Source organism: Nyctereutes procyonoides, unplaced genomic scaffold (assembly GCF_905146905.1).
Source record: "Nyctereutes procyonoides isolate TBG_1078 unplaced genomic scaffold, NYPRO_anot_genome, whole genome shotgun sequence".
Lineage (NCBI taxonomy): Eukaryota > Metazoa > Chordata > Mammalia > Carnivora > Canidae > Nyctereutes > Nyctereutes procyonoides.
Window position 1 is genome coordinate 9,797,742 of NW_026575021.1, and position 12,062 is coordinate 9,809,803.

The 12,062-nt window shown below is 40.6% G+C and overlaps 1 protein-coding gene across 1 annotated transcript in view; it reads right to left on the reverse strand.

The window, feature by feature from the left end:
- Positions 1–690: 690 nt before the first annotated feature.
- Positions 691–12,062, reverse strand: part of SPATA18 (spermatogenesis associated 18) — a 36,324-nt gene continuing 24,952 nt past the window's right edge. The window contains exons 7-13 of the mRNA XM_055341562.1: positions 11,295–11,571; positions 9,373–9,531; positions 8,195–8,370; positions 5,324–5,447; positions 3,599–3,682; positions 1,079–1,124; positions 691–767 (exon numbers count right to left, since the gene is read on the reverse strand). Coding sequence (XP_055197537.1) covers positions 760–767; positions 1,079–1,124; positions 3,599–3,682; positions 5,324–5,447; positions 8,195–8,370; positions 9,373–9,531; positions 11,295–11,571 — 874 coding nt within the window. The 3' untranslated portion in view covers positions 691–759. The remainder of the gene's footprint in view (positions 768–1,078; positions 1,125–3,598; positions 3,683–5,323; positions 5,448–8,194; positions 8,371–9,372; positions 9,532–11,294; positions 11,572–12,062) is intronic.

A 12,062-nucleotide genomic window follows, 5' to 3' on the forward strand; every position in this document is an offset into this window, starting at 1 on the left:
ATGTACCTTAAAACTGCACGACACATTCCCACAAGATAAACACAAGGCAATTGCCATTGATCTCAAAGCTGGCTTCTAGCCAAATCACTTCACATTTATGAAGCAACAACATTCTCGCAGGTAAGTAGCTTTGGCATTGGAACCCAACTAAAATCAAACTGGGCATCCACAAAGTAGGAAAAGACAAGCAAGCCCATGATCTATAATCTCTGCAATCATCGCCATCTACCTGTAGCCTGAAGTCACTGCTACCACAAATTCCCCAGCCTAGGATTAGAGCTGTCCTCCAAACAAAAGAAAATTAAAACACTCAACATCATTTTCTAGCCTTAAGCCCATACCAGCAATTACAATATTTATGACCAATCTGTAAACTAAACTGACTCTGTCTTTTGAACCCCACATGGTAAAGATCTTCCACTTTAGTTTGTATGGTTGCCCTAAAAAGCCCTAGTCTCTGAAGATTAAAACTCTGAACCTCTGTGATGGACTTTGCTTCAAATGAATATGATCCTAAACACCTATGCAATCGTTTTTATCAAATTAATGGAATTTGTGTCTATAAAATAAAATAAAATGCAATATGTCTGAAGTTACAAGCACGCTAAGCCAAAACATTTAACTTTCTGTGTGGAGTGATACACAGAATTGCGTTTTCACATTATCTTAAGTGAGTTCTGAGGCAGGCAGAGGAGATAGAGACGCTGGGAAAGTTGGCTGTTGCAGATGTACTGTGGCAAAGGAACATGTCGGGTGGCCTTAAAACCCTAGGGAGAAAAACAAACAGTTTGGGTTTATGGTCACTTTCTTAGACTTTCTTTTGGAAGGACCTAAATGAAACTAGGGTGGTCAAGCTGGGTTTATAGGGATAAAGCCTCTCAAGTGGAGGCTCCTCCTGGGTCACCCATGGGACTTGCTTGGCCAGCATCAATGAGAAGGCCCAGAAATGAAAGGTGTGAGATGGAAGTTAGAGATGAGTTCCCTGGGAGGCAAAACATTCATTTTGGTCCCCAGTGCTGAGTGCTAAAAAGAGCATTAAAATGCAGAAAATTTGTTCCAGCTAAAGCATCCCACTTACTTGGCAATCCACATCTTATTGGAGAAGGGCTCCGGCTTCGAGATATCTGGAAAATATAAAAGAGTAACGTGAATGACACAGTAGGGGAAGCTCAAAGAATGAATCCCTGTGACATTTTATTCTAAAACCACTTAGATAGTTGTTGTGAGGCACTTTGGAATGATGACATCACATCTAAGGTAGAACAATTCAATTCCTTTTATATGCCCTGAAGTATATGGGTACTCAATTTGGTTTAAATTATGTCATTCATTAAAATCTGGGCTCAGTGGCCTAAGTGTTTTTGTTTGTTTGTTTGTTTGTTTTAATGGTGCCTGAAGACTTTGAGATTGGATGCACAGTGGCCATATTGAATTCAATGCTTTCCAGAAAGTAATTATTAGTGGTAGTACAATGAACTAATTCAAGCTAAAATGATCAAATACTCTCTATCAGATTTTTATATGAATCCTGTCATGTGTCTGAAACCCTGTCCTATTAAGGAGGGTCACTGGGAAGCCAGGAAAAAATCACTTTCCAAATCTCACATTTGCTTTCACTAAGCAAAAGCCACCACCTATACTTATAAATGTGTTACAGCTCAGAAATAAGTGACTAGAAGCAATATTCTTGCTCTGAGCTTTCAAAAACTTTATATAAATAGACACTAACAAAGATGAAAAGTTGTTCTGGATGCATCAAGACCTCAAATGCCAAAATCAGACTAACTATAAATATTTGTATTTTATTTTCCAGGTGTACCCAGTCATTGTAAGGAGAGGATGGTGGAAAGGGACAGAGTTGGCAACAGTCTCACCACTAATAATGTATTTTAGGGGCTCCTGCCTGGCTCAGTTGATAAAGCATGTGACTCTTGATCTCAGGTTCACGAGTTCAAGCTCCACATTGGACATGGAGCCTACTTTCTTTAAAAAAAAAAAAAGAATATATTTTATTCTCATCTAAAGTTGAAACTATTTGGTTCTCCTTGGGCACAAAGAAGGAAAGATAAAGAAAGGGTGGGAAACATGCATAAGGGCTTTATGTGAGGGATACTGCCCATCAACAAGCCATGCAGTGAGAGTCCAGAGGAAAAATTTGCCATGTCTGTAAGCACGATAGGTGTCTGATATTGGTTTTTGATAAGCCATGTCCTCTTAGAATAAGGAGATTGTGATTCTTCCAGGATAAAATTCTCAGGATTTCCTTTTTACTTATAAGTCCATTAAATGCACTATCCTTTTGCTTCTATCCACTGTAAATACTTATTCATGAATACGGATAAGTGAGTTATATTATAATTGCCAAGAGCAAAAGATCTGTGTCAGATACATGCCTTTTCCATTCTCAGGCCATTTCCTTTTTCTGGATATTCCTTCTCAGTTTCCCAGCTCATTGAAATTCCACGCATTCTAAAAAGCGAGATCAAGTACCAACTCGCCCACCTCACTACCAAGTCCAGAAAGAATCCCTACCTCCTCGCCTGGCTCTAGTCCTTCACGCATCTGGTATGGATGGTGGCATATACTGCACTCAGTTACTTGGTTTAAATCATATTGATCTTCCTGTATGGAAAACCATTCAAGGAAGAGACCATGTTTTCATCATTGTTGTGTCCCCCCTCCAAAACTAGCATCCATCAGAAAAGGAAGGAATAGTTGATAAAGTGCATGCTGAAGTAATAGGTGCTCACTAAACTCAGAAAAGTAGATCTTATTAATGGAAGGTGGAAGGCAGTTGGTTTTGGTTTTGTTTTACAGAAGGAGTTTCAGAAGTTTATAGCTAGAGCTGCATTACTAGAGATAATTTCAGAGAAGTGGAACCCTGTCAGGTGTGATTCTCCTCCATCAGTCTCCCTAAAACAAGATTGAACAAATATATAATGAATTTTTATTTGAAGGAACAGCAAATTGTTAGCCTATCTGGTGTCCAGGTGTCTTGGTCCAGCCCTGTATTCAAAAGGCATTGACTAAATATTATTTGTTGAATAAATCAACAGTGGTGAATCATAATAATGTTTTTGGTTTTTAGAAATGTTTTGGCTGCTATTTTTTTGACAGAGGTATTAATAATCCTCCCAAGAACTCATACACAAGGAGCCCAATGTTATTCTTCTTGGAGTGTGGAGGAAAATTAATACCTGCAATGCCCTATATACAGTATTGAAATCCAGACCATTTGAGGAATTTCTCCAAATTCATGAAATAAGTTGAAGAGGAACCAAGGATCTGTGTTTAGATCATTCCCATTCTCCATTCAGAAAACTAGACCTGTTGCCCATTTTCATTCCAAAACAAAAATAAAACTACAAAATATGTAAAGTCTATTATTCTTTGAAGTAAGTATGAAAAACTCAACTTTTACTTCCTTCTTCCTTGAATGATAAATTCCTTAGCCCAAGGGAGCATAAAAATCAGTTTGGGGTTATTGCAACCGGTTCTCTTTCTACCTATAGACCTATAATCACCTCTTTTATAGGTGACTACTGGAGACAGAAGTGTCAACTATCAGATGCTTTGTGTAAAATTATTAGATATATACCGTGCTTAAACCAATACGGCTACGGGGGCAGATGGGACTTAAACTCCTGCTTCGACATCGACTTACAGATCGCACTGAATTCCACTAAAAAAAAAAAGAGAAATAGTAGTTTGTGAAAGCTCACAATATGCATATCCCACAGACCAAGAGGTTTTGCTGATATGATTACACTTGCCCATTACTGGGCATCAATCACCATGGGACACACTCTTCATTTCTTACAGCTGCCCAATATTTGACAATAATTTTAAGGGCACTTCCCATTGCAACAGCTTTGGAATATTCAAATTCTTGGTGCTAGAATATTGTTTTGCTGAATAGATTGTTAGAAATTACATTCAAGCATGCAAGTGTCAGAGAATGTAAGCCCCCTGAGGGCAGGGATTTGGATCTCTTTTGTTCATTGCTGAATCCCCAGCACCTAAACTATATATGCTTGGGTCACATATGACTATTGAATAAATAAATATTGTTGAATGAAATGAATTAATGACTGAGGAAGGGAGTGAATAAATAAGTGAATAAAAAACTAGATTCACTATAATGAGATTTTACTTGCAAAATCCTTCTTACAAATTTCCCTTCATTCAGTTTTTTCCTTTATTCCAAGTACTTCCTTTCAGGTTTTTCACATTTTGTCTTGGGAGTTTAAGCTGGGAAAAATGTTGGCAATATGCTTGAGGAGAGGAAGAAGGAAGTTAAAATGCCTATTTGACGTAGAATACATGAATAGTGGCTATTTCCTCTCTCTCTCCCTGCCGAATTGCACTACAGAGACTCTACAATTTCAATTTCTTAACAGAAAGTGATAGTTGCAGGAGCGAGAAGCATGTTTTCCGAGCCCATTCATCATAGACAATGTGTGGCTGTCATATCAACCCATCCCGATTTCTGTGGGTTCAACTTTCTCAGCACAAAATATTTTATTGAGATACTGTTCACTATAGTGGGATGTTTAAGCTGAAAAAACTCTTAAGTTCTTTTAAAATATGCTGGTCCTGTACTCCCTTACATGTGTGAAATGTTTGCCATTGAAGCACTTTCCTATTTTCTCAAAGAGAACAGGAACTGAGACCAGCCAGATGGTGGCTTTGCACTGGACTAAAGAACTTCCCTTCAGAATTCTCTTAATTATTTCTAGGAAGGGCAGGATAAAAACCCCGTTGTGTATATTATACAGAATAGTCAAGCCCCCATGACTGCCCAACCCCCACCACAACACATAGTAATACACTTTCATACATACAGTCTGTTTTGAAGGCTGCCCAAATTTTACCATGTTCAGAACACATCATACCAAGGAGAGAAAAGCAGAGCAAATTCCTCATTTCCCAAAATGGAATCAGTAAAAATTTGGCCAATTGTATCCTGAAAGTTCATTGATCACTTCCAAATGCTTAGAATCATAGAGGGCTGCCAATAAGATGAGCTCAAGGAGGTTTACCCTTATAATAGCATATTTCTAAGATGGAGGAGGCAAATATGGCTAGTTCCATCTTATAAATAAAGCCAACAAAGAAGTTAATGCCCAAAAATTATGAAGAATCATGGAAGAATCAAAGAAAAGAATCTCTTTTTCCCAGCAAGTCCTTCTCCTCTCCTTTGTATGAAACGTTATCAAGCAAGTCTTTAGACTTTCTCTATAGAATCTCTGGGTTTATAAATGTTCTCGAACTTGTGAATCAAACACTGGGGATGAATTGTCACTATTCAAGGCCACCGTACAAAAGCCCCTCTCTTGGTGACAGCTTCTCCCTTCATAATGACACAGTCATTCTCCATGAGAGCAGGCCACACATGATAGAAGACCAAGGGAGCAGTGAAGTCAGAGTCATAGCTGCGACGGTACCTATTTTAAACACACAAAAGAACAAAAAAGAGACATTAAGCAATTGATATAGCATAAGAGGAGGACATCAGTGTAAATTTTCATTTTTTATTACACTCAGACTAGATAAATATGGATCCTGATTGTGTTATTAAAGACATGATTCTGGGCTCTTAGAATAGGAACCAATGATAACACGGACCTAACATGGACTCACATAGAACAAGTCATGTCAGATGAAACTCGGTCCTTTCCTTCTCAGAATTACAAGTTACAGTTCAGGAACACCTGGGTGGTTCAGCAGTTGAGCGTCTGCCTTCAGCTCAGTGCGTGATCCCATAGTACCAGGATCGAGTCCCACATCAGGCTCCCTGTATGGAACCTGCTTCTCCCTCTGCCTGTGTCTCTGCCCCCCCCCCCTCTCTCTGTGTGTGTCTCTCATGAATAAACAAATAAAATCTTTTTTAAGAATTAAAAAATAAGTTACAGTTCAGGGAAACACTTGAGATGGAGACCATCTGAAGTCCTATAGGCATCCTGAAAGACTTCATATGCTATCTTTGTGGGCAAAATAACAGAAAAAAAGGTGGATGATTGACTTAAGTAGGTCGATCAGAAACTGGTTCAATGATCTTATCCAAAGTGAAATAATTGTGAGTCGATAAGACCTTGAATGAAGGTGCTCTCTCTCAATTTTTTTCTGAGTAACATGTTCATCAATGATCTGTGTGAACTATAGAAAAATCACTCAAAGGCTAGGGATGAGTAGGAAAGAAGAAACAAATGACAGTTTTTAAAAAAAATAGCTCAACAGACAAGAACAATAAACTGAATCTAATAGGACACAGCATATGTGGATACATATGAGGCCCTAAAACTGAGTCTAAAAAGTGTATAATTGCACAGATAGAGGTGATAAAGGCTTAATCACACAAGCACAAGTAAAAATAACAGGTTTCAGTTGAATTCAAAACAATCAACAACAGTGTTATACATCTGAAAAAAAACACAGAAAACACTGGTACAAATTAGCTGGATTAATGGAGAATAAGAATGGCAAGAGTATTGGTCTCTCTAAGCTGCTCAGTTCAAAGCAGGGGACTACACTCAGTGTGGACACTTAAAAAGGAATACTCAGAAGAGCATTGAGCACAGGCCAAAGAAACTGATCTATCAAGAAGTCTCAAATCCCCTTTATATAGAAAAACCCAAAGCCATGAAGCCAGAAGAAGGAAGATCTGAATAATTGCTTCAAATACATGAAAGGGTGCCAGGGTTAAAAAAAAAAAGCATTAAAGTTGTTTTGTGAAGTCCTCAAAGTAGAACCAAATAGTCATCATTAGGAACTCTAGATTCAGCTCTACAGTCTTCCAGATGTACAGGCTACAGAGTGCCCCAAGAAGCAACAGCTTACATCTGATTAAAGTCATGGAAGCAGGATGCCCTCACAGGCCCTCTGTGAAATATGCAGGTTCCATAAACTAAAGTGGTTACACATTTCTGAGTAGTTCTATGCCTTCTACAAAGGAGAAAGGAATAAAGGAAGAGGGAATAAGATAACATGTTCTGTAAAGAAATCAAAAAGATCAATTGCAGTGTAATGTTTGAATACCAGCTCTTCCGTGAGTGGACACATGTTAGGAGCAATGATCTGAAAGAAAATAGAAACAGAGCAATGGCAGGAAAATATGGCAAGCTAAAAGGCAATTGGAAACACCATCATTGTGAATTGGATAAGCAAAAGAAAGTTATGTAGTCTCTATCATCAATAGCTTGTAGGGTACTGGGTCACCGCCCCATTAACTCTACAGACTGAACAAACACCAAAAGCTAACATTTCCTGAGAGCTCACTACATGCCAAGCAGCGTCTAAGTACTTTATCTGAATGAAGTCAACTGACCTTCTCCAGCCCTAGGAAACAGGTATCATTATTTCCCCCATCTGACAAAGAGGGAACTAAGCAACAAATTAAATAGCATGCCCCGAGTTACAGAGCTAATTGGTGGTAAAGCTGGGATTTGAACGCAAGCAGCCTGATGCCAGAGCCTCAAGCCTCAGAGTGTTCTTAACCACTTGCTTGCCCTCTTCCCAATAATCTCTAGCTGTATCATGAGATCCCATAAAATTTCAGTAAAATGTTTTAAACTAATTTCTTCTAATTTATAAAGGAAACACTTACCATGTAAAAGTTGATAGAAATCTAATGGTCCTAGAGAGTCTAGAGCACACATTCTCAAATGCTTGTGTGATAAGGAACACCTAGGTGTTTGTTAAATGGCAGATTCTTGAGCCCCACCCCAGACCTACTGCATAAAATATCATAGAGTGTGATCCAGGAACCTGCCTTTTTAACAAGATTTGAGTAATTCTGACACAAGTGATCTATATGCCATACTTTGAGAAACATGGACTAAATAATACAGTAGAAACCAATAAAAAGTAATACACATTTGTGGGTAGGTAGCATCTTTTTAACAAGTGTTCTAGACAGGCTCCAGGCATTCATTAGTTCTCCCCAAGACCAATGTATTCAATGAAAATGATAACATCACCTCTGAATCACATTTGACTGAGAAAGAAAGTGACCCCAGGAGACGGGTCTGGCCTGTGGTACAGAGAAGTATAGAGCAGGCCCTGGAAGCCAGGTCCTTTCTGTTGATTTCCCCACCCAGAGTTCTTTTCCCTAAATTGTTTCCAGAAAAGAGAGAAAAGATCATGTATTAAAAAAAAAAAAAACCACCTTAGCTTCTGCTCTTATGTCTCTTACTTGCAATCATTAAAAATTTCTCCATCTGCCCCAAATGCGATATCTAGGGGTGGGTCTAAAGTCTGCATTGCGAAAGCAATGCAGCATATCTCCTGGATGAAGTCACTGAGGAGACAAAAGTCAACTTCAGGAGGAAATGAAATCTTGGGATTGACATTCATGGCTCGGATTACATCCTGAAAAACAAAAAGATGGCATCACTTTGTTACCAACCTGTGACAAGAAGCTCTGACACCCAAAGGGGGTTATGACCGGTGGGTGGTGGGGAAGAGCAAATGGGTCAGAATATCATAAACTAGAAAAGCTGCACATGTGCTGAAGTGAAAGACTCACTGATGGGAAAGGAGGAAAGATGATGCAGGGGACAAATGGCAAGCTAAAAGCCAAGAGAGTCTCCCCCCAAAACTAAAGCAAACACCCTTGGTGGCTTTTATTTATTATTTCCTCATTTTTCTATTCTAGGCAAGTATAGGAACTCTGTGAGGTCATGACCATTGTTGCTCCCATCTAAAGACTGGTAAACTGGGGCGCCTGGGTGGCTCAGTTGGTTAAGCATCTGCCTTCGGCTCAGGTCATGATGCCACAGTCCTGGGATCCAGCCCCACATCAGGTTCCCTGCTTGGTGGGGGGTCTGCCTCTCTTCCCCCCTTCCCCTCTCCCGGCTCATGCTCACCCACACTCTCTGTCTCTCAAGTAAATAAATAAGTAAAATCTTAAAATTAAAAAAAAAAAATAAAGACTGGAAAACTAAAGCACAAAGGTTAAGTAAATGTGCAAGGTCACATAGCTAGTAAGTGGCACAGCCAGGATGCAAATCTATATTGTCCCTCAAGCCATTGCTCTTAAGCACTATGGCATTCTATCTCCAATCTTAAGAACCCATCTGAGGTGGGCACTTGACGGGATGAGCACTGGGTGTTATTCTGTATGTTGACAAATTGAACACCAATAAAAAATAAATTTATTTGAAAAAAAACATCTAAAAATAATAAAGGTTCCCCATAAAATGTCTAAGAAATATCCATTAATGACTGCTTATACAAAGTCAATTGGACGCTCCTCATTTCTGCTATCCCATTACATACAGGAAATGCCGAGCATGGGATTTCTGAATTATTAGTATTCCACGTAAAGAGGAGCAGCAGCAAACCAGTCCCACCAAGAGACCCAGCACTTACGTTAACACTGCTTTGGGAATCATATAGATCAAGATGACAAATGATATAATCCAAGACGGCATCCTCATAGTTATTCGACCCCGCCAGAGATGGTGTCAACGATTTCCTCACACGGATCTTGAAATGTCTAAATGCCATTTTAGCTACATGGAATGCCTCCTGCAGGTAAAAATGCAGCAAATTTATTAGATAGAAGAAGAGGAGGGAAGAGGTCCGAGGCAAGGAATGAAGAAAGACTCACCAAAAATTCAACATCGCATGGGTCTTCTGAACACTAAATACAGTTGGTCAAAACTAATTTTAATCTGGGAGAAAACGCAGATCTCAATTTTGAAAAGTACATAAATACATATACAACTATGCATGTTCACTAATTTCAAGACATTTGCTCATTGTTCTGCTAATCCTGAGTGCGGGAGGCAGGACAGTGCAGAGGTTCAAGGAAACAGATCATCTGTGGTTGCATCAACACTCAAAAAGTGCTGGTCAGGAGCACCTGCATGGCTCAGTCAGTCAAGCATCAGACTCTTAATTTTGGCTCAGGTCATGATCTCAGGGTCGTGGGATCGGGTCCCGCGTGGGGCTCCACGCTTAGTGGAGTTTGCTTCTCTCCCTCTTTCTCTGCCCTTCCCCATGCTTGCTCTCTCTCTCTCTCTCTCTCTCTCTCTTTCTCTCTCTCAAATAAGTAAATCTTTAAAAAATAATAATAAAAGTGCTGGTTTATACTATGATCCTACAGCAATGTCATCTTACTGGTCCAGAAATGAAATTATCAGTGTTTATGTTATACAAAGACACTTATCAAGCATCTGGCATGTTCCCTGGCATATATTAATTCAACAAGCGTTTATTAAATGTCTGTTATATAGTAGGCACCAAGGAAACTCACACAGGAAAGACATGCCCTTAAGCTCACAGAACCTTAGCCGACCTCTTAATGAAATAAACCAGGGTTGGCAACCTTTTTTCGCAAAGAGCCAGAGAATAAATGTCTCAGTCTTGCCTAAAATACATACAGTCTCTTGTCACATTTTTTTTCTTTTTTGACAATCATTTAAAAATGTAAAGCCATTCTTATATTCTTAGCTCTCAGGCAGGATTTTTCTTAGAAATACAGGCCAGGACAAGCTCTGGCCCATGGGTCCTAGTCTGCTGACCCCTGAAATAAATGAATACTACAGGATAAAGTTCAGAAGGCTCTGATAATTCTGTTCTCATCCCAGTGGGTTTTGTTTTGTTTTTAAATATGGATTGTTAAAATAAATAAATAAATAAATAAATAAATAAATAAATAAATAATTGATTGATTAAAAAATAAGAAGAAATAAATATGGATTGTTCTCGTGTCTCATGACGGACCCTTCATATCTCAGTATGGTACTCACAAAACAAATACCTTTGGCTTTGAGAATTAAGGATTATATATGAGCATCTTCAACCTGCCATATTCAAGGAGCCGATGGACTAGCAGTTTTAGTAACTACTCCTACTTAAATAAACAGAAGAGTTAACACAAGCACAGCCTTCTGAGGTTTTGGAGAATGAGAGGAAATAGCAATCAAACGATAGCCGTAAGCTGCACCATCTCAATAGTGTACGTATGCACACATTGGAGGGCGCAGCGCAAATCAACATAGGATACAGGCATTTGAGATAATCCTATACTTATGGATCCATCTGCTATGACAAATGTCTGGTCGATACAAGTATTCATAGACACGAGTTGTTCTTGACTGTGAGTAACTGTTCATCCCAAATATTTGTAATGGAAGGAAGGAAGAAGCAAAGAAGCCAACAGGCAAGGAAGGAACAGATGGAAATCCCCCCTCCTCCCTCTGCGACCTCAGGGTCAACGGGTCCTTCCCGGCTGTACTGCTCGGGTCACCCAAGCGCTGTCTGCCCGCGGTGCAGGTGTCACCTACCACGGTGGCGATGTAGATGATCCTCTGCACCGTCTCGGCTTTGTCGATGCAGCGCCGCAGCAGGCACTGCGCATCCAGGCGGGCCTGGGAGTAGGCGTCGCTGAACCGGGACAGGAGGGAAGCCTTGCGGGCCACACTGGACAGTTTGGCGTGATTCGGGGACGGGGTCCTGATCTTGGCCACAGCGGTGGAGGGGCTGGTGGACCGGCTGCGGCTCTGGCTGCGGCTGCGGCTGCGGCTGCGAGGGGCAGGGCTGGGCGTCCGGCTCCTGGCCGACCTGTTGGCAAGAACCAGCGGGAGAGGCAGGCTGATGGCTTCTCCCTCCTCCCCGGCCACCTGAACTGCCAGTGATGCCCGTCAGCTGTGCAGGGGAAGCAGGTGCCCCCCAGACCTCTCCGCCAGGCATTCAGTACATTTGCGGTCAGATGCTCTAAATAAGCATGGGGAACTGGCACCCCAGGTTGTTCTTTCAGGGGCCCTGCAAGCTCAACATTGATCGCTGGCCCTGTTAGGGCTGCGGAGCTCTGAGGCTCAGAAGAGTCAATAGGGTCCCCAAGTAAAGTGGCACTGCTAGCGAGAGCCAGCGTTAAAGAGATCAGTTGACTTCTTACCCTAGTCTTGGGAGTACGAACAGATCACGGGCCATATGGTCTAAACAGGATGACTACTGAACAATGAGAAAGATCTGCGTTCTCCTTCTATCGCAGTGGCACTGTTGGCTCGCCTCTCCAAAGCCTAAGTTCTCACCCACAATGTGTTCACCCTATT